Below are 22,476 nucleotides of genomic sequence, written 5' to 3'. Positions count from 1 at the left end.
CCCTTCCCAATTTCCTTTGTTGACTTCGGAATAGAGTCAGAGATCAGACGGCCAAGATCAAAAGTCCTGCCTGGGCACTTGATACTGTTACGCCGGGTTCGTCGTTTTTTATTTTGTTTAGTCATAGAAACTGCAGTAGTACAAAAATATGAAATATGAGGGCAAGAATAACGGCTGCAAATTTGAAAAGGAAGAATTCTTTTATTGCCATGGCAGCGATCAAAATTCTATAGCAATGGCCAGGCTTCGATCTAAAATAATAAAAATAAATGAGTTTTAGAGTGTGGTTGGCAGAGACTTTCTGATATCTAAATCAGAATGATGTTCAAAAAATAGGAAAAAATTATGCCGGAATATCCCAACACTCACCAAAGGTTACCAAAAATTTGGTTATATGGGCTAAGAAGAATACCAATGGAAATCGGGCATGTAGTCAGCCAAAAATGGCACGAACGTCCTATGTATGGTTGGCACGAACGTCCTATGTATGGATCATGCCCTACTTACAGCAGTGAAATTTCGTCTGTGATCCCGGTTAGAGTATTGAGGGGAGGTTTTGGGATTCGAATCTATCTAGCTGTAGTTGATTGTTTTTTTTTTATTTTTTTTTTATATGGTTGGATGTATTTATATTAAAGTTATATGAATTGCTGTTTTAACTTTAAAAAAAACTACCTGAACACTTTTGGCCTGCCATGTGGCAACTCTTAGCTGAGCATATGCTGACATCGTCGTGAATTCTGATTGGATCCTTCTAGCGGGCTGTGATTGGCCGTGATGCACATCACCTTTCGATCGCTTGCCCGGTGCGGAAATGGCCGGGAACGACTCCACCGGGCAACGGAGATCGAAAGCCGATGCCAGAAATATTCGGAAATCAAGGGAAGAAAGTCTGAAGATGAAAAAAAAACAAAAACGGGAGGGAACCAATCGATCAGATTCCTCCCGCGAATTGGCGTTAAATGATTTCTCTCTCTCTTTTTAATTTTTTTACTTTGTGTGTTTAGATTGATGAAACCCTCTCTAAGTTTAGTGTTTCTGTCTCGGGGATGAATTCTTGTAGAGATTTTATTCTCTTTTCAGGGCTATGGTTTGGTGGGAGCATCTATTTGTCGATTGATGAGAGATTTTAGGGATTTTCTGGTCCTAGTTTAAGAGACTAGGGTTTAATTTAATGTATCAAAAGGTGGATTAGACCTGGGTTTCGATTAATATGCCTTCCCCGTTTGGATTCAATTGCTGTATGTTGGGCTTTCTTGGGTTTTGATGGTCTTTTACTTGTTCATGTTTTGAAGTTTCGTTCTTGTTGTTCAATGGTTGGATTGCAGTAGTTTGTGAGCATTTGACAGATGCTTCTACTGTTAGCTCGAGAGAAACTTTGCTGCTATTGATGTTTAGGTATTATTCTTTTGTGTCCATTGATTATTTCTTACTGTCTGATCTATGAGTCGGGTTCTCTACTGCATATACTAGTTAAAATGTTGAACAATTTGGTGAATGACTAATTAGCAAAGCAGTGTACTTCCCCATTCAGATGATTTGGCGTTTAAAAACACCTAAATTGGGTACTTGTTTCAGTGCTCTGAGGTGCTAATTTACATCATTTCGAGTTGTTACTGCAGCAACCTTATAGCAGCATCAGGAAGAAGAGTAGCTTAGTGCACTACCTGTTGTAATTGATAATGGTGCTTCTATCATTCTCCTTAGGGTGGAAACCCTGCCGTATTTATTCTATAATAACAAGAAAGCATCTTATTGTAACACATGCATTGATCCCTTTCTTAATTTTGTGTGTATTTGGATGGATGCTTTTTAAGTATATATTTTAATTGAAAGATCTAAATACCAATAAAAAAAAATGCTTGAAGAAAGTGCTGCATGCATTGCATGAAACTTGTCATTCTGCTTTTAGTGCACTTTTAGGGCCGTAAAGCATTCAGGAGGTGGGCCATTGATAATGCGTTCTCATTGCTGGATATTATTTGCTTCATTACTGCATTACATTTCACTACAATGTCAGCCTCTTCCTGTACTTTGTTTCTTTCATATATCTGTGATGCAATGAGTGAGGAGATACCATCATCTGAACCATTTCAAGCTTCAAATAGTTACCCATTTGATGTATTTAATTTCTTCATTTCTGAGCAGCTTATCCGGTCTACCAATTTATTTTGCAGGATGGGTTACTCTTGATATGTTTTGATTTTTAGAAGAGAAAAAGGAAGAATATATCAGTTTTGGGTTCATGGTAGATACAAATCATTGAGCTTTGCATTCCAATACTGAAAATTATCTCCATTTCCCTGTGAAATGAAAATGCCTTTTTTTCCCCCTTGTCTTTTGAGTTTAAGTGGTGTTATCAGAAAGAAGATCCTGTAGCTGTCACAAAGAATGACTGGCGAAGCACTGGAAAGTGGGCATCTTGCTATCTTCCTATGCTACTTCCTAATTCAAGTCTGTTAGTTGAGTTTTATGGCTGTTCCTTTTCTTGAACCACAAGGTGAAGTTGATCGAACCGACAGACATCCTCTGCTGATGGTGATCACAAGGGGTGATGTTGCTTCTTCATCGTTCTCTCATGATGGTGATCACAATGATTTGGGTGAATTGCATTATGAAGATGGTCCTTCAACAAGCACACAAGCTCAAACTTCTACATCATCTTCATCTTTGCCCAATGTATCCAATTCTAGGAATGTTTCTTTAATCAGGAGAGGTGATAACCATGGTCGTGGGCACAGAAACCCGTTAAATTCTGGTTTATGGATTTCGATTGAGTTTATTGTGAATGTGAGCCAAATTATAGCAGCTATTGTTGTTCTTTCCTTGTCAAGGCATGAGCATCCGCAAGCTCCATTGTTTGCATGGATTATAGGCTATACTTTAGGATGTATTGCCACTCTACCTCATCTTTATTGGCGCTACATTCATCGTAACAATCAAGGCTCTGAACAAGAAACTGCACATTCACGTCAGAGTTCTTCTCGAAATAACCTTGCTGGGTCAGCTTCATACGCTACCATTTTTTTTAATCAAGCCTTGGAAGGAGAAAACCGCCATAGCGCCGGAGCAGTCTTTCAATTTGAACAAAACTTGGTAATTTCTAGTCCAAGGTATCATTCATCATGCAATTATTATAACAAACTGATTCTTGAAATCATTTTCTTTGTTCTTTTTATCATTATTAACGTAACCCTTATGCTTTTAGGTAAACCTTTATTAATTAACTCTCTTTAATATATTTACTCATGTTATAACTTCAGTTATATGCATGTGATGCCAATACTGCTAAAGATAATTTTATTGCTGGATCAAGCTATATGATCATTTGAAGTTCTTGTGGCTATCGTGATTTGTGCAAAATGTCTATGAGCAGCATGCAGTAGTAACAAATATTTATGATAACATTGGGTCTCCTAAGGATTTTCGGAATTGTCTGAATGGTTATGTCTCTTTGGACAAGTGGGATGGACGCATTTTGCAAGAACATGGAAAACACACATGAAAGTTGATTTTTGCTGAATACACACTACTTTCGGTGACATTTGAGCGGATGCTATTGCAAATGGGTTTTATCTGTGCTACAGATATGATGCAAATGCTCAGCATGATGGGACATTTGTGCCTGCGGTTTGTGTTTCTCAATGTCCTTGCATAAAACACTCTTCTCTTGGCTAACATGCCCCTCCATGTTCATTTTGTTGTAAATATCTGAGAAAGATAGAGAAGTACATATACTTAGATAAATATATTTATCAAGTCTTACCATAACCTTAACCATCTAGCCTTTGCCAACTATTCGTGATTGATCCATTTCATAATTTGACATTAAACCTCAACCTTTCTCATGCGGGCTTGGGACCAGCCAAGACAATGTTTTTGATGGAATGACATCCATCAATCAAATGCTCCTTCTTGACTTAATCAGATGCAACTCACAAGCCTAGCAATAATATATGTAGCAAAACTCTATATGTTATATGTTGAACATGGTTAATTATGTTGTTTTTCTTTCCTTTTCTTTTCTGTCCGATGCCCCAATTATATGCTCTTTTTTCGCTTTCATTGAAGCAGTTGTGCTCTTATTAGTGTAAGCTAGCTGGATTAAGGCTTATATTTTTTGGAGAATAACTGCCATATTAGAAAGGCTTTAGTTGGACTTATTGGATGTTAGATTTGTTTCCTTTTCAAAGAATTTGGTGGCCCCGGAAACTTGCCAGTTGGCTTGGGTATGTGCAAGCACATGAGCTGAAATGTCTGTTTGCCATCCAAGTCAATTGTCTAATTTGGTTATCATGATGTACACATCCTAAAACACACAAGGAACAAATTTCATTTTGTTTACTTCAATACTATAGTTTACCATGTGCCATCTTTTGACAGAAGTTCATGTAATTTGCTCCCATTTTATGACCACTTTAAGTAGTACCCATTAGATTTATTTTTGCTTTTCTTCCTTTTGTCTTAAAGAACATTCTGAACCATTTTGGATCACATGCAACGATTTTTTGGCATTAATGTATACATAAAGAAAAACTTACCCTATAAATTTAGGGATGTACTGCAGTTTTGTTGGTATTTTCTAAATTAACATATTGCTGATGATCAGGGAAGTAAAACAAAAAAGAGTAACAGGACTTCCCTGACGGGACAAATATTCTCTGATGGCTTAGATATTCAGTGCAGGCTTCATAATTTTTTTTGACATGTTTTAAATTTGTGATTTTTAAAGTTATGCAAATTACAATAGAAAGAAAGAATTTATAGTAATCTGCAAATAGAATTTCTTGTGTTGCTATCTATGATTTTGACAACATTGAAACAAATCTGAAGTTACTAGATAAACTTTCAAGTATATTGCAAATTATAAGTACGTATTTTGTTTTAAAATATCATGTGCTCAACAGGCTCAGTGAACTGGTTGACCATTACAAGGTGGCTTTGTATTGTTTTTTTGCTGTGTGGTTTGTTGTTGGCAATATTTGGATCTTTGGTGGGCACTCATCTTCATCTGATGCTCCCATCTTGTACAGGTACATCCATAATTGCTTTAATTTTTTTTCCACTTCGTTCACATCTTGATGCACCCTGTTTACCCCTTGCTCTCTCTAGGTTATGTATAGCTTTCCTCACATTCAGTTGTATTGGGTATGCAATGCCATTTATCCTGTGTGCCATGATCTGCTGCTGTTTGCCTTGCATAATATCTGTTCTGGGCTTTCAAGAGGATTTGGGACAGACCAGAGGAGCTACCACTGAGGCAATTAATGCACTGCCAACCTATAAGTTTAAGGCAAAGAGAAACCAAATTAGAGGAGGGGTTGAAACTAATTCAGAGAACATATATGATGGTGGGACAGTTGCTTCTGGTACTGACAAGGAGCAAATTATTTCTCCTGAAGATGCTGTGAGTTTTTATATTTCATCATCAATTTGCTTTTATTTCAAATTTAATTGTAGTTACTATACAAAGTCATTGACCTTCAATTCTTATCTCGGATTGCTGTAGCACTTGTTTTTCATGAGAAAATGGAAAGCAACTGCTTGGATGTGGTGTTAAGCACAAAATTTAGGGGAAATTAATTTTGGCTGTCTTTGATTCTTTGGGAACTGAAAAGATGAGTGACATCCGATTTTTGAGGTGTATCATAGGTTGGCATCATGTAAGAAGTAAGTTTATTGGTGGAAGCTTTCTTCGGATAAAAGTTACTGGTGTGGACACCAGTGTCAGACTGCCTGTCACTCGGGTCTACAGCCGCCGCAGGGGGATGGTTTAGCCATTTTTGGAGTAATTTTATTTTATTTGGGCTTATTAGGGTATTTTGTTATTTATCAGCCTTTAGGGCTTATTTTGGCATTTCGTTATTTTGAGGGTCTTTTGTGAGACTAGTTTTTTTTTAGGTTTCTTTTGCATCTTCTAGGTCTTATAAATATGTTGGACCGTACATCATTTAGAGTTATACTATGAATAAAATTTCTGAATTTCTTTTTTCGCTCTGGCGTGTGAAACCCTGTGCAGGGCTAGGTGCAAAGCTTAATTCTTTCTTCCTCCTCTCTCCTCTCTCCTTTCTCCTTCTCTTCTTCTTCTCTCTCTCTTCTTCCTCTTCTCTCTTTCTCTCTCTCTCTCTTTTCCTGCTGTTCGACATCAACATTGGTATCAGAGCAAGGCAACAAAACATTTTCTGGCCTTCTGTGGCATCATTCTTCACGTGAGGACTCAGACTTCACGCGGTTTCGGCGACGACTCCCTCAGTCGAGAAAGGGCCCCGTCCCCTCCTTCTGAAGCTGTGCGGCCAAGTTTCCTTCCGTGGCCATCCCTTGGGGATCAGGCCTCATAGGGAAGCAACACCAAAACACACACACACACAAAAAGGAAGAGAAGTCCTTTCCGTGAACAACATTTGTGTCTCCCTCCCCATCCCCTTGCCTGCATGCCGACGCGCACTAGATCCATCGCCGCAGCCCGCGACCACGCTGCCGCACGCTGGGTTCGGAGAAGCAGAAGCCCACGCAGCCGTAGCCTCTGTGTCTCCTTCCCCAAGCCCTACTTGGCAACAACCCGAGAGGTTCATCGGGTTGTAGAGGGTTAGCGGAGCGAGCCGCGCCCGTTAACCCGAGGTAAGAATCCCCCAAAAAGAAGAAAAAAAGAGAAAAAAAAGAGAAAAAAAGGAAAAAAAAGGTATTGCTCACCTTCATCCCCGAGGTTCTTTCCCCTCTGCAGTGCCGCTCCCCTTGACTGCGTTCACAGGCGGCGTGGTCTGCTTGGCCACTGCCGACTCGTCACCACCTCCGGCGTCGGACGGCGGGACGCACCCGTCCGAGCTCCACTGCCCGAGCCCTAGGGGACGCAACTGTTCAAGCTTCGCCTCTGCCCTTGCCGTCTCTTCTTTCCGCCGCTTTCCCTTTCTCTTCTTCACCGTCACCGCCCGAGCTCCGTCACCATCCCTCCTCCCCTTCATCGCTCTCCACCGTCCCTTCGCACCCCCCTGATTCGCAAGCCCCCCTCCTCACCGTCTCCTTACCCCTTTTCCCCTCTCTCTTATGAAACCAGAGGGTTTCGGCACCCCATCCGACTTCCCCCCCACCCCTCCCCCTGGCCTTTCGGGTCCAACTACATACCGACCCAATCCACCCCTTTCCCCCTCTTCACTTTAAGGGCCTTTTCTTATACAGGCCCACACAACACCTACCCTCCTTTTAGTTCACAGGCCATTCAAGCTGTACGAGTTGCTGATATTTGGCCCACCGAGTTGCTGCGATCAGGCCCAATTGGAGCCATCTGACGAGCCTACTTGTTGTGCCACATTTTTGGTTGTCGCCTAGCCCAAGTCAAATTTTTCTATTTCTGGAAATTCTATTTGCTTGTCTAAAATTCAGTATCGATGAACTCTTGTGTGTTCTATTGACTTAGCTTACTGTGAATTCAACACATACACCCTAGACAATCCTAAAACCCTTGTAGTGGCCTATCTTTGTCATTAATTGTAAGGCTACCTAATCTTTGGGAGTTCTTCGAGGCTGCGTGCAACCCTGCAACACATAGAACACTCGCACTATTTGACTGCAATTACTTGCCTACATTTATTACACAATTCTAAGCTTGATTTCAGTTGCTACGAATTAGCTTTCCGTTTTATTGGGCATATATATTTCGCTTTAAGCATCATTTTCATGCATTAGGTCTGCCTAGGAACTACCACTGTCTTAGTATTGTAGAGCCACGCACAACTTTGCATACTCATTATATGCACCTTCGTAGTGGTCGTGTTGTCTCCCAGCTAGAATCTCAACTTGCCATGGATTCCAACATCGAAGCCTTGCTAAAGGCTGTCCGAGACTTGACCACAGTGTCCACCCAGGCCTGCGCCTGACTAGACTTAGCTGAGTCTTCCCTTCAGAGGATTATAGGATCTAAAGAAGGTAGTGCCTCCCATTTGCAAGGCCCAGAGATCGAGGATGAAACCCTAGACCATCTAGGATCTGTGCGATAGGGCCACTTTGACCCTAATCCCTTCTTAGGCCGCCCTCCAACTACCTCGTCACAAAGGATCGGGTCCAGTCCCTAATGTCGATAGGGGTTATCGCTACAATGTAGAACCTAGAGAGCCTTGTGACTATGATGAAAATGTGATGGAAGGCATTCGGATTGAAGCCCCCACCTTTGATGATCGTCTTGATCCAAAGGTTTTCTCAGATTGGTTCCACGAAATGGACCACTTCTTTGAGTAGTATAATTTGTCTGAAGAAAAGAAGGTTCGATTTGCTAGAATGAAGCTCATTGGTCGAGCTAAGCTTTTTTAACAAAACACCGAACAACTTCTGGCAAGGAGACATCAACCTGCCATATCTGACTGGATAGAAATGAAAGAAAAACTTAAGAAAAAATACATGCCTATTAGCTACCAAGATCTTCTTGACCGATGGAACAACTCGAGACAAGGCACCCGATCAGCTACTGACTACATTGCCCAATTCGATGAATACATGATGCGATGTAATGTGATTGAGGATGAGAGAATGGTTTCGAGCCAGTTCCGTAGAGGTCTCAATGATGAACTTAGCAAGGAACTTGTCCTTCGAGAGGTGTCCACTTTAAACCAGGCATATACATTCGTGTAGAATTATGAGTTGGTCTCCAAGTCCATATTTGTAAGGCGCTTTGACAATCGGGGCACTTCCACTAATCCTTATTCTTCGGGGCCCAGACCTTTTGTGGGGTTCTCTGCCCCTAAAACTCTTTCTACCGCCCTTGTCCCAAGCTGAGACACCAAAGGCAAAAAAATCCTTTGTGAGCCTTTCAAACCATATTCCTAAATTCAGTGCTACAAATGCCAAGGTTTTGGTCACGTTGCCTCCCAATGTGCTAACAAATCTCTCGTTATTGCTCAGCAAGAGCAGGAGGTGACACTGATAATTTGAAGGAGCAAGTCTACGAACCAGACATTGATGATATTCAGGACATTGATGAAGAAGCGTGTGATGAAGGACTTGATACTCTAGGATGCATCCACACTATACCTATATCATTTGCAGAGTCAGAGAGAGAGTTTGACCAGTCCACCATGAGTGTAGTCAGATGTGCCCCCGCACAATCCGACGAAACTAATGACTGAAGAACCTCGATTTTTCATATTTATATTAGAAGAAAAAGATTGTAAAGTTATCATCGATAGCAGGAGTTGTATTAATGCAATATTCTCCAACATCGTCTCCCGCTTAGGTTTGACTCCCATTCCCCAACCACAACCCTACAAGGTCTCTTGGATTGACACAACTTCTATTTACATCAAAGAGAGATGTCTTGTGCCCATTCACATTCTTTCTTATAAGGGCACCATATGGTGTGACATAATTCCGCTGGATGTAGGACATCTAATTTTAGAGAGACTCTGGTTGTTCGACTTTAATGTTACCATCTCTGGTCGATCCAATTCTTATTCCTTCGTGTTCGAGGGCAAAAAGATTAAGCTCAATTCTTCGCCGCCCAAGCCACATGACAAAAACAAGAGAAGAGAAGTGTCAAAGGACAAGAACCTCCACATCCTACGTTATGCTGAATTTGAGCAGAAAGTGTTCAACGAATTTTTGGTGTTCACTCTCCTTGTCCAAGAAGTTCACCCCCATAATTTAGTCAACATGTTCATAAGCATGAATCCATTTGAGGTAGTGCATGGTTACAAAGCTAGAAAACGTCTAGATCTCTTATCCATGTCACCTGATATTAGGATTTTTGAGTCTGCACATGCATTTGCACATCACATTCATGAGTTGCATTAGGAAATCCACAAACGCATTCATGCACGTAATGCTCACTATAAGATGCAAGCTGATTTCCATGCTAAAAAATTTCAAACTAGGGATTACGTAATGATCCGTATTCGGCCCGAGCGGTTTCTTTCTGGAACCGTTAAAAAATTATAGGCTTATAGTGCTGGGCCATTCAAGGTGTTGCACAGGGTTGGTACCAACGCCTATGTCATTGACCTCCCCTCTGATTTTGGTATTATCCCGATTTTTAATATTGAAGATTTGGTTGCTTACAAGGGCCCACCAACCCTCCCCGATGACCCTTTTGTTGAGCCATCTTCTGAGCCTGATGATTCCCTTATTATTGATCCCATACCAGTTTCGATTTATTTACTCCACCGAGCACAACAAGAGCACATTGATGTTATTTTAGACGATCAAACAGTTTTTACCAGTGATGGAGGTATCCAGCGCTTTTTGGTTCGTTGGCGAGGACGACCAGCGTCCAACTCCACTTGGCTCACGCGCGAGGAGCTTCAGCAGATTGATCTGGACCTATTGGAGTACTGTCAGAGCTACACCGAGCCGCGTTCGTTGAGGTCGACTTCTTTCCATCCGGAGAGAGCTGGTGCGTACACTAGTGCTAGACCGCCCGTCACTCGGGTCTACAGCCGCTGCAGGGGGATGGTTCAGCTAGTTTTGGAGTGATTTTATTTTATTTGGGCTTATTAGGGTATTTTGTTATTGGATAGCCTTTAGAGTTTATTTTGGTATTTCATTATTTTGAGGATCTTTTGTGAGACTAGTTTTTTTTAGGGTTCTTTTGCATTTTCTGGGTCTTATAAATAGGTTGGACATGCATCGTTTAGGGTTATGTTATGAATAAACTTTCTGAATTTCTTTCTTTAGCTCTGACGTGTGAAACCCTGAGCATGGCTAGGTACTAAGCCTAGTTCTTTCTTCCTCCTCCCTCCTCTCTCCTTCTCTATTTCTTCTTCTTCTCTCTCTCTCTCTCTCTCTCCCCCCCCCCCTGCTGTTCGGCATCAGTTACCCTTGTGTTTATCATTATTTCCTCCTGTGTTCTTCATGTTTCTAAAACTAGTTCTTACCTGGAGAATCTTGTTATCTTTTTTAAGAAAAAGAATAGTAGTGATGTGATATGTTATCTCTTTATTTAATTTGGATTAGTCGCTACCCTAATGGGTTGTACTATTTTGTATTATTTTGGACGAGGAGATCAAAGTTAGCAGATTCGATATTATTACGAAATGATAGTGGAAGTGTGAGGAGGTGGATGAGCATAACTTTTGTGTTATTGTTAGTGCCCACTTCGGAGGGAGATTGGTAGAGGCAAAGGTAAGTTAATAGCTGGTGTTGAATTGCTTGTTCTTGGGTTTGGAAGCAATGTGTGGCACATTAATGTTTAAGCCATTATTCTACATGTTACATTATAAAAAAATTGCACATACAAGGTAGCATTTAAGTTGCTGCTGGTTTTCCAAGTGTTATAAGATGGTTTGCTGTCTTAGACTTTGTAAAAACTTATGGGATTTAAGGATGCAAGAATCTGATAGCTTCTTATTTCTAGTAGTAAAGTAAATAGCAGGTGCCGTTAAAAGTTTATGGCATTTAGTTTAGCTGAAGCATTCTTGTTTAGGTCATGTGCTACGATATTAGTCACATCCTTTATCAGGGCAACATCAGTATTGCTTCAAGTTCTTTTATTTACTCATGCTGAGGATGGAGATTCTTACATATGATCACTGATACCTGATTCCAATTTCGCTTGTGGATTCTCCTTGCAGAACTGTGAAATGGTACATCATGTGTTTTTTCATTAGCCCTACTTAATCGAGATTTGAATTTATTCTTGTATCTGCTTTATGGAGGACAAAAATATTATTATTGTATTTTTGGACGTTTTTCTTAGGTATTTTTTTAGAGTTAGTTTTAAGGTCCTGTTTTGAGTAAGATTGTTGTGTAAGAGTCCTAGTTGTATATTGGGTTGGATGAGTTGGAAGTTCTAGGATTTAATTTTTAATTGTTATTTTGGAAGTTTAGATATAGCATAATTTTAGATTGATTAGGTGTCATTTATGGAATCAATCTATGTGAAAATAGTTCTTGGATCTTGAAGAGTCCCTTTTGGGCAGCAAGCAAAGCTTTTCACTGTTTCAGAGTCTATAAATATGGGCAGCTTTTGTTGGCCAGGTTCAGCCCTCTCTGCCTGCTCTCTCTCTTCTTCTTCATTTTTCATTCTCATAATCTGTTCTCTCTTTTGTTTATTCCCTACTACTAATTCCTCTTTTATCTCTCTCTCTCTCTCTTATTTTTTCTTGAACATCCATTGCCCCTAATTTCAAATTCTGTTGTTGGCTGTCCTGGTTTCAGATTCTGGAGAGCAAGTAATAGAAGTGTTTGCAGCCCTATTTCAGCCGTACTAGACCTCCTTATATGTGTGTGTAGTTCCTATTTCAGTATCAATATGAAAATTCAGCGTCGTGTCAAATTAAACTGGTAATTTAAGAAGGTCTCTCTCTCTCTCTCTCTCTCTCTCTCTCTCTCTCTCTCTTTTAAAGAAATACTATGGGAATTCTACCACCCAGGTTTGGACCAAGGACCTCTACAAAGTGGAAAGGGATGCCAACCAGCTGATACAAGTCTAGTTGTTGAGGTGGTACTTTTTATTGGCGTGTTATACATGGCAAAACATTGGTTGGAAATAAGTGAGTTTTGGGGTGATGGATGATTGCCTTAACATTTTCTAGATTTGCTCACGATGTGGAATGTGGATGCTTTTCTTATTGCATTGTGGGTGTCGTGACATCTTTTTATGTACATGGAATAGGAAAGGCATTAGCCTTCTTTCTCCTCTGTATTCTCATGTCATGTTGTTTTTCTTTTTCCCCTTCCTTTGTGAGATGGTTTTGATATGTTTAGTCTTCATCTCCTCCATCAGTAGCAAAATATTTTTTTGAATAAAATTTAAGCTTGTTGATAATATTAACAATTTTAAGGAGTCATAGACCTCTCCTTTGTCTTTAATAGTTTGTCCTGGGTGATCATTTAAGGTACGTAAAATCAATTAAGAACTAAAAAATATAACAGGTGTTGATAGAAGCATTGGTTTCATTTAGGGATGATGCTGAAACCTGCTGCTATAGGATATAACACATGTACTGAAGTGCTACGTTGTGAAATCAATGTTTATGTAAATAATCCTCAAATTTCACGTCATCTGCAATTACATGCATGCAGTCCTATATGTCTTCCTTGAATCATTTTTTTATTAAATTTTTGTTACTTTTGATTTGTATTATTTTACATCTAGCAAGTCCTTTGGTTGACGGTGCACTTGTGGTCCTTTAATGGGTGCATCCTATAATCAAGATTCTGTGCAAGATAATATCTAAACTGTTTTTTGTGTTATATGTCCACTTTTGATTTCTCGTAAAAAAAAAAAAGAAGTAATATTGAAACCTACTGTTAAATTATAATTTATTTGGTGTGTGTTGCTGCAGGTTTGCTGTATCTGCCTTGCAAATTATGCAGACAATGATGATCTCCGTGAGCTCCCTTGCTCTCACTTCTTCCACTTGATGTGTGTGGATAAATGGCTCAAAATCAATGCCCTTTGTCCCCTCTGCAAGTCTGAGGTAGGGGACACAGTAGGTTCAATCTTTGGTGCACACTTTGGCCGGCCACACACTGACAGGAGGGTGGGGAGTGGTGCAGATGCCACAAGATCTGCAATATAGACGTGTAAATTTTGTTGATAGATCTCCAACTTTTGCTTTGTTGATTGGGATTGAGGTTGCTAGCCTTCTGTAAGTTCTGTTTATATATATGTATGGGAGTAGCCAAGCATGGCTCCGCTGCCTTTGGGGGAAAAATGGATTGTTTTATTCTATGAAGATGTTCTTACAGTAATATGCTTCAAGGTTCCTGTTTCTCTGTTGGATATGCTGGTCTGTGTCTTTGCAGTTGAGATATTATAGGTGGATGACGTGGGGTAAGTACATGACAGTTCAGGCTTTGAAACATAGGCTATTGGTAGTATATGGTGATGATCAGTTGACTACGAGTAGATGGAAAGGTAATCCAAATATCTTGAAAGTTCAGGACAAACTTCTTTAGGTCCTTTGCTTGTAAGATGCAAGATCGTGCCAATGCTTTAAGTCTGATTGGAGATTAATGGATCTTGGTGATCTCTGATTGCTTCACTCAGATTAAATAAGCAAAACAGGTTTATTTGATAAGAGGATTTGATTTCCAGCAGATCCTCACACAGTGGATCCTGGCACATGTATTTTCACTTGTATAGATGGCTTATGTCATATTGGAGGCATCTATAACACAACAGAATACTTGACACGGCTTAAGGGGTTCATCATGTTACAATGTTCAGTGCATCGCCTGTTGACAGTTTGTTAAGGGTGCTCGCCTGTTGAACTTTTGCTCCTGGGTGGAAGAAATGGCATAGCAGGTACGTGACCCTCATAAAAGTTTCTACAGGCCAGCGGGCATTTGATTTGAGAGCTTTTATTTTATATGATTAACAATAAAATTTTTATTTTTAGATCGACAATAAAACCTCCGATGCAAAGGTCCTCCTGGTCTGCTTTCATTCATTGGGAACATTTCGGACTTTCAAAGCATTTCATCCGCTCTCGAAGGTCCTATCTTCTTTCCTGTTGAAAGAGAAGTTGTTGCACGAGCATCCATTTGTTTTACCAGCAATAACTGGCTGCTTGAACGAACTTTCATGTCCTGAAGCATTTGATTGTACTGACCGAGCATCGGCTTATCTCTACAAGTTCGTACTCCAGCATAGCCTGACCTTTTGTACAAAGATACAAATTGTCCTGTGTGTGTGTGTGTCTGTGTGTGTGTGTGTGATGGATCCATTGACATCGATTGCAGCTATCTGTTTTAACTCCTGATATATCATCCAGTTCCTAGCCAACACCTTGAGTTCAGCAGCTCCCTTGCACCCAACATGTCGGGTGGTGGCTTCAGATCATTGATGCTGCTGAAGCTGAAGCAACTGCAGTCCTCCATGGCATTCATGGAAGAGGATGGTGCTTGGGCTGCATCTGGTGGCAGCAAAAAAGTCGAGCTGTGGTCATGAACTGTATTCAAGTGCCTGAAAGCAAGTTCCTGCTGCTGCTCGATGACCTCTGGCAGCTGGTTGATCTTGCAGCAGTTGGGATTCCATACCTTGACAATCCCTGGCACAAGGTGGTGTTTGCAACACGGAGTGAGGATGTGTGTGGCGGCATGGACGCCCAGGTGAAGGTCGGAAGCCTGGGGATTGTGAATGCGAGGAAACTAAGTCTTTGGCTCTCATGAAAAATTCATCAGCTAGGAGAGATCGAGTGTTGCTAGAGAATATAGTAGTCTGCTTCTGCATCTCATCACAAAGTGGCGTGCATGCTTCACTGCTTGTTCTTTACTCCCCAGAGGAATACTCGATCCACAAATACAAGCTGATAGAGCTGTGAGCGATGCTGGGGATTGTTGATGGGTTTGAGACCGTCCATGAAGTCTTCTACAGAGGATATGATCTCATGAAAACCTAGAGTTGGCATGCATGCTCGAGCTTGGGGGAACGATGAGGCGAAAAGAGGTCAGGATGCATGACATGGTTCGGATCCTGGCCTTGTGATTGCCTCTGAGCTGAGCGAACAACGGCAAGTTTCGAGGTCAGGCTATGCCGCATTTGTGCCTAGAGTTTGTTTGCTGCATTTGTTTGATAGAGGTGAGGCTATCGCGCTATCTTTGCCAGCTATTCAGGATATCCTAATTGTCAACCTGTAGACATCTAAAGGAAGGAAAAGAAAGAACTAAATAGACCAAAGTTGCCTGTGTCTGGTCATCCCCTACCCTGCATAATTGTGGATGAAACTTATACAGCTGGTCGAAGTCGAATTACGAGTCTTTTTTTTTAAAGGTAATATTTAAAAAACTTAAATCATTCAAGAATTTGTACTGTTATAGAAATTAAAAAATAAAATATTTAAAAATTGGCTAGGAAGATTTGAAGTAGAGTACAATATTATAGTTTTAATATAGTTGGCTACATAAAATGTCATCTAATTAGCTGCACTATTTGCTTTCTTGTAAATATGCCGTGCTTGAGCAAAGTGTGCATCATGCACCAATAATTATGTAAAATAGGATGAGATCTAGCATCAGCACATAGTGGATTTAAGAGACATCTAATAACTATTGAGGAGTTTTTTTGGATAAATGTGTGAAGCCCTTAATATCTATGTTTGGTCCATGTATCTTGCATGCAATACCGGCTGGAGTCCACTCAGGCTTGAATTGCAGAATTGGTCACTTTTTAGCAAAAAGTGTAGGATAGCTTTTCCTCGGTTGAAGGTAGAATTTATTCTGGTTGCTATTGCAGCCATAAAAAATACCCATAAGGGTTCGTGTTGAGATCTGTGCAGTTGATCTAAGGAAAAAAATTGGAGTGCTTTGAGAGCTGTACGAGATGCGATCCGGTTGACGTGGGAAAAAAAAAGAAAAAGATCGATTCTTTCGCGCGGAAGATACGACCCGAACCCAGAGGCCTATACTTCATTTGCCGCGTGGGCTTACGTGAAGGCTGCCAACTCGAATTCCTAGCGGAACGACGGGATCCATGGGTCCACAAGACATGACCAAATTTGCGCCTGAGCAACAAGATATCGAGGACCTTCGACCGTGGTCCAAGCTCTTTAAAAAAACCAATCGAAAGCGTGCCCAGACCCAATTTAGCGGGGCGCAGAAAGCCCGCCGTCCTTTTTTTTTTTTTTTTTTTTTTTGCTAAAGCAGAAATTTTGTACATTATAAACATAAATAAATTTAATAAAATCAGTAAACAACAAATCACGAAATATGCTAAGCAGCTCCTTCTCTTTGGTGCACAGGATGCCTTCTGAGTGGCTGGTCACATATACCGTCATTCAGTTGGCTGCTCTATTGGCCTCTCGGAATACATATTGAGTCTTGAGAGGCTGCTTCTTCTCTAACCATCACTCATATGCCTCTTGGAACAAGCCGTTTTTGGTGAGTGGGGCATGCATTCTGTTCTTTCTTTTCATGGAAAATACTTTCAAAAAAATTTTGAAATCTCAATGGGAATTTAAATTTTGAGAAAGGACAATACCCGTGAATCAAACCCCATGCTCCCCAGCTAACACAAAGGTCGTGCTGCAAGGATCTTTTAGATGCTCGATATAAATCATGATTCTTTTTGACACGAGTTCTTTTACAAAGCATCTCCACTAATCGCATCACATTGCTGCAATTTGTTGCTGGGCTGCTCCATTCCCAATATCTCTAGTGTAAGCAACTTCCACTTGTGGCCTAAATTATATTAGGTATATATTTCAGGCTTGCATACAGAATAGGTTGATATACATCTCGGATGTTCGATACGAGTGATCTAGTTTCATTTCCGTTCTTACCTTAATTTTGCCGATCTTCTTCTCATTCTTTTTCTCCAAAAGAAAAAAAAAAATCCACATGATGCTCTATTTCTCGATAGGTTTTAGTGGATCATCAATTTATTGGTAGATATAAAACATGGTACTTTCAGTTCTAATGCACGTAAATAAATGATCAGAATTATACACTTGTATATGATAGAACTTGTTGTCAACGATGCATTGTTTTGGGTTCACAAAATGATGCTCTTTATAATTAGAAAAAGGCCAGAGTGCACCAGCTTCTTTTCCAAACTATTCCCCGTTTTGACGTGGCTCTCGGTCATTGGCCGAACCCCAATGAAATATTGCAACATTCTTATAATTAGTAAAACTCGACTGTAATCAGGCTGCTGCCACTCATCGATTCACACGGCTATGCAGATGGTCGCGAGGAAGTGTGAGATAAATATGGATGTACATATAGTTACAAGAAGATCATGAGCCAAACAGAAGCCCTTGAGTTGATTTGCTCGATTTACCGCCACATACTAATTACTATACCATAGGGGGAGGGTCTTCTCCGAAGCTGGGCGGATGTCGACAGCCAAACAAGTTAGAAAGTTATGTAACTGGCACAGGATGATGGTTTTTGTTCAGTAAGTCTGCAGTTTAGATTCACCGTGGACGATTAACTTCAGAATTCTCCACTAATCATTATGCAGAACAGGATTGGTGGACAAAAAAGGAGGTGAAACTTTCAGCACTCTCAGCCTTGTAGAGATTATAGGGTCTGTAATTAATTTGTCAGTCTCTGAAGTGGAAAGAAGTGGGCATTTTTCCCAGATTTGAATCAAGGACCAGACAAAGCAGCCAGGCCGCAGATTGTCAGCTCTTGCAATCTCTGCATCAAGGGCCAGAGTTGCAATATTTTCAAGTTTCATGATGATCAAGAATACAAAGTGATGGCTGTTAACAGATGAATTCTTTTGTGTTCCTCCTTGCACTAGTGTAAGAACAACTGACGGGAAGATATATGATGCTTGCGTTTCTGACAACACTTTCCTGGAACAAAGCACTTAACAACAATATCTTGCCCTTAGTCTAGTAAGATCTTTTGTCAAGCTGCTTTTGTATACGTGAATCCCATGCAATCTTAAAATTATTGATGCTCAATGCTTGTTGTATCAAATTCTTCTTCTTTTCTGGATTTAACCATTCAAGCGACACCAGTTTCATTCATTGTTTTGACAAATAAATTTGTGTTAATGCATCAGAGTTTTCCCTCCCTCATCCAAAGAAAGGTGACTTTCTTTTCTCCTTTATTTGAGAAGCTTCATGCATCCCAAGCCCAACGATTGCACAATTGGTTGCTTTATTTGTTCGCTGTCATGCATTTTACTCCCACTTAGTTTTACTGTCCTATGAGATGCACGTCCAGTCGTCCACAATTTGCTAACCAGTCCATGACATTTGGCTCAGAACAAAATGAGCAATGGATTTGAAAAGCTTGAATTTATGAATAGTCATTATCATCTTCTGACCAGAGTTCAGCAACTCACTTTCCAAGAAGCGCTTTCTGGCTCGAAGTGGCCTACAAAATCATTAATCTAAACTTACTAAAGGCAAGATACTGGAAAGTATAGAACATGGCTTTGCATTTCGGTCAAATCAAGACTAAAGAAATGAGCCCAGCAAGTCTGATGAAAGAGAAGCAGGCTTCGCTTCTTCCCATGCGCTCAACTATGACAATGCTTGTGTTTCTGACAATGCTTGTGTTTCTGATAAATCTCGTGTTTCTGATAATACTTGCATTTCAGGCAATGCTTGTGGTTCCTGCAATGCTTGCATCTCCTTTGGGATGTCAATGGCAGCTCTTAATTTTTTGGGCCTTCCCCTAGATCGTACAGGAGTGACATCCACCGTCGCATCCAACGATGAGACTGGCTCCAAATCTGAGGCACCTTCATCAACTGTTGGCATGTCCCTCACATGAGTAAGAAGCTTGCTCATATGCCACTGTACATAATCAAAACGATCTTTCGTTAATGATGATTCTTGTATTATGATTGAAGCAAGCGAACGCAGAGCTTGGGACCGATACTTATAACCACTGCTCTTAGGAAACAATGAGCTTTCACGACGCCATCGAATCAACAGATATTTATCTGGAAGCATGAAACAGTTCTTCAACGAAAGCACTCGAAGAGAGTGTCTGCACATTATTCCAGAAAAGTCGAACTCTTTGCAGCTGCAATGTATCTCTTCGTTTGTTGGAATGCAGCTCACTAGGTGTCCTCCATCAGTCTTCAAGTGGTGGCGAACGAGATAAGTGTCTCCTTGTGTTTCGTAAACTGCAAATTGTGTAGATGACACGAGCTCTTTTTGAAACACTTCAAATGCATAAGGTGTCAGAACACTTGATGCATGTTCTTCAATGGGCATGCATGTTTTGATTTGGACATTTTGATAGTTTTGTCGCATTGTTGCTTCCTCCCCTGCTTGATTTTGTAAATCAATTGCAACCATTACCTGCAAAGAAACAAGGAAAAAAGAAAATGAAAATATTCCAAGGAGGAGCAAAAAACGACATAAGAAAGAAATATGATAATTTCAAAAAAAAACAGTGGGAAAAAAGAATACCTGTTCAACAAAATCCTTAAGACGTGTTTGCGAGATCAAAAACCCTTTAAAGAATGCCTTGATTGACAAAGCAAAACCAGTTGTCAGTAATCCCCCAAAAAACCAGCCTCGGAGAAATGGTAACGCCCAATATTCCCGATGATATGAAAGTATAGCTACATGTCTATCTGAACCTAGTCCAAACTCATTAATCATCTGACCCCACTGGTGCACAAAATCATTCTCACTCTCCAGAGCATATACTCTATGAAACTCGGACACAAACCTCTCATATCGAGAACCAAGTAATGTAGAAAACCAGCTTGGTAACTTAGACATGATATGCCATGTAGAGAATGCTTGCTTTGTGTTTGGCAGCACGTTTATCATAGCTTCTCTAAGTCCCATGTCTAGATCTGTAACAATCGTCTGCGGGACCTTCTCATCCATAAGATGAACAAATGACTGTAAGAAAAGAGGAGAAAAAATATCAGTTGAACTAAAAAATTGCCATGACATTGTGAATTAAGGATGTCAACTTCTCACTTCTCTACAGGGTCAAAAAAGAGGGAGAAAGATAAAGAATATTTGATTGAAATTTAAATTGATAGAGCAGCATGTAGTAGACAAACCTGCAATGCCCATGCAAATGATGCCGGCTTTTCATCTTGCAGTAGAACAGCTCCGAAAAATATTGTGTTTCCATAGTTGTCCACACCAAACCACACTCCAAAAGGCCTGTCATATGCATACAAATGATATGTTGTGTCAAATACCACAACATCTCCAAACACCTTGTATGCGCGAATAGAGTCAGGATATGACCAGGCAATATGCTCAAGCCTATCATTCATGTCCAGTGTAAATTCATAACGAAAATCTGGGTTTTTCTCTTTCGTAGCCTTGCAAGCTTTAACAAGTTCTGCTCCTTCATTTTCTCGATTAATGTTCTTGGAGGCCTGAAGGAAATTTCTCAGATCCCTCTCCGTGAATGTCAACTGACCTGGTTTCAGTCCCTTCTCCATTTCAAGAGCCCTCATTATAAGATTCACAGTGAAACCTGCCTTTGCAAAAAATAAGATACGCTCACGGTCGACCGACGATATATTCCGATAAGCAGGTAGATGTCGTACTTCATCACTATCCAACAATTCATGGTTATGCACATTACTGAAATGAACAACAACCCACCGAGTTACACCCTTTGAGACATTCTTCTTAATAATCATCTGCGCCTCGCATTTGCAACGTGATGATTTCTTATTTCTCTGGCGTTTGAGTTCTGCTGTCTTCCTAGGCAGCGATACACCAGCACGATGACACACAAGTTCCCGTTTATAAACTCCCAATGGATGAGATGGGTTCCCCTTGGAGCGCTCTCGCCTTATTGCAAAACCATTCCTCCGGGCAAAGTTGGTATAAAATTCTTGGGCCTCATCATCAGTGCGGAAAGATTGCCCTACATATGGAGGGGTGTCAACTGAAGCAACCTCAGAAGTATTGGCTGCTGCATGTATAAGGTTTGGATCCGCTGGCACCGTAGGTTCCACCGAAGTGTTGTCTTCTTCATCTCCCTCAATTCTAATATAACATTGTTCATCCCCACATGGGCACTGCCGCCTTTGAGTGAGGCAACCATTGTTTCTCAATGAAGTTTTGGTCATTCTCGAATCTTTCTTCGCAACAATGAGCTAATGTTCTGCTACTTGCACTAAAACCCAGGAAAAATTCATAAAGAAAGAAGAAGAAAAAGAAGAATAAGAAGCAATACAACATAATTTGAATGCAGGAGCCAAATTGAGCACAACAAAAGAATAAACTTAAAAGCTTCCAAAATCAGGGCATCATAAACATTCACAAAGATAAAATGAGAAGTGCAAACAAGTGCTACTATTAACATTCAAATTCTAATTCATGGCTATTATTTCTTGACTTCATCAGTTTATATACACATACCATACCCATCAAACGGGAAGGATATGGAATATCAACAGCACATCAAGAACCATCAATTTTGTGAAGAATCGAACGCCGGAAGCACTTAATTCGAATTTGAACCATCATCCAGATCGCACTTTTTGTTGGCAAAATTTGAACCATCACCTAAAAATCTCTCTCTCTCTCTCTCCTGAGATGACCGTAATTCTCCATAATTATCAGAAGAAACTTGTAGAAAATCTAAATTTTGATAAGGTTAATCAATCCATGAAAAGAAAAACATACTGAGATCAACTGGAGAACGAAATAGATGAAAACGATACAGAAAAGGAACATCTAAAGATAAAAATTTCAACCAGCATCAGGTATGATAATAATCTTATCCATTTCGGAGGATCAGGATCAGGATGATCACCTGAGAGAGACGTCGGAAAGAACCTGAAAGTGAGCAACGGTGGGGCTTAAGGGTTAGAGGTAGGGTTAGGGTTAGGGTTAGGGTTAGGGTTAGAGTTGGAGGTGGAGATTTGGGCTCGTGAAAGGGGAGGGACCGTAGGGGAAGAGTCTCCGGCGGCAAATCGGGGAGACGCAATCGCCAGTTCGCCGCCACCGGCCTCTTGATATTCCAACCCCCATCGATCCAGGCAGATCCCCACGGTGCGCGAAACAGGGGCAACCAGTGGGATGGAAGGATGGAAGGAGAGTCAAGGAAAGGGGGTGGGAATATCTAACGCCGCGGTTTTGGGACGGCACG

At 40.6% G+C, this 22,476-nt stretch overlaps 2 protein-coding genes across 11 annotated transcripts; one reads left to right on the top strand and one right to left on the bottom strand.

Moving 5' to 3' along the window:
• The first annotated feature begins 710 nt into the window (after positions 1-710).
• LOC120105939 (E3 ubiquitin-protein ligase At1g63170-like) lies at positions 711-15,607 on the top strand. 9 transcript variants are annotated; one of them, XM_039118738.1, is made up of 8 exons: positions 715-1,398; positions 2,178-2,248; positions 2,352-2,413; positions 2,501-3,113; positions 4,908-5,033; positions 5,113-5,407; positions 13,269-14,233; positions 14,328-15,607. In XM_039118738.1, the coding sequence occupies exons 3-7, from the start codon at positions 2,392-2,394 to the stop codon at positions 13,503-13,505; spliced, it is 1,293 nt and encodes a 430-aa protein (XP_038974666.1). In that variant the 5' UTR covers positions 715-1,398; positions 2,178-2,248; positions 2,352-2,391; the 3' UTR covers positions 13,506-14,233; positions 14,328-15,607. The 9 variants fall into 9 exon arrangements, with proteins under 9 accessions (XP_038974667.1, XP_038974666.1, XP_038974665.1 ...); XM_039118737.1 differs by having other exon boundaries at positions 2,346-2,413; XM_039118732.1 differs by having other exon boundaries at positions 2,352-3,113.
• Positions 15,608-18,661: 3,054 nt separating this feature from the next.
• Positions 18,662-22,476, bottom strand: LOC120105938 (protein FAR1-RELATED SEQUENCE 11-like). Of its 2 annotated transcripts, none has more exons than XM_039118729.1 (4): positions 22,141-22,476; positions 20,420-21,498; positions 19,809-20,252; positions 18,662-19,697 (listed from the first exon to the last, which is right to left on the bottom strand). In XM_039118729.1, the coding sequence occupies exons 2-4, from the start codon at positions 21,449-21,451 to the stop codon at positions 18,909-18,911; spliced, it is 2,265 nt and encodes a 754-aa protein (XP_038974657.1). In that variant the 5' UTR covers positions 21,452-21,498; positions 22,141-22,476; the 3' UTR covers positions 18,662-18,908. The 2 variants fall into 2 exon arrangements, with proteins under 2 accessions (XP_038974657.1, XP_038974658.1); XM_039118730.1 differs by lacking the exon at positions 22,141-22,476 and adding an exon at positions 21,744-22,115.

Source organism: Phoenix dactylifera, unplaced genomic scaffold (genome assembly GCF_009389715.1).
Source record: "Phoenix dactylifera cultivar Barhee BC4 unplaced genomic scaffold, palm_55x_up_171113_PBpolish2nd_filt_p 000402F, whole genome shotgun sequence".
Lineage (NCBI taxonomy): Eukaryota > Viridiplantae > Streptophyta > Magnoliopsida > Arecales > Arecaceae > Phoenix > Phoenix dactylifera.
Note: the sequence above shows the minus strand (reverse complement) of the source record. Positions and strands in the feature narration are given on the sequence as shown.

Coding starts and splice junctions, on each gene's coding strand:
- LOC120105938 (XM_039118729.1), bottom strand. CDS start 21,451: ATGACCAAAACTTCATTGAGAAACAATGGTTGCCTCACTCAAAGGCGG. Junction 20,253..20,419: donor CATTTGCATGGGCATTGCAG/GTTTGTCTACTA, acceptor CTTTTCTTACAG/TCATTTGTTCATCTTATGGA. Junction 19,698..19,808: donor TTAAGGATTTTGTTGAACAG/GTATTCTTTTTT, acceptor GTTTCTTTGCAG/GTAATGGTTGCAATTGATTT.
- LOC120105939 (XM_039118732.1), top strand. CDS start 2,473: ATGGCTGTTCCTTTTCTTGAACCACAAGGTGAAGTTGATCGAACCGAC. Junction 3,114..4,907: donor TTGGTAATTTCTAGTCCAAG/GTATCATTCATC, acceptor TGTGCTCAACAG/GCTCAGTGAACTGGTTGACC. Junction 5,408..13,268: donor TTATTTCTCCTGAAGATGCT/GTGAGTTTTTAT, acceptor GTGTTGCTGCAG/GTTTGCTGTATCTGCCTTGC.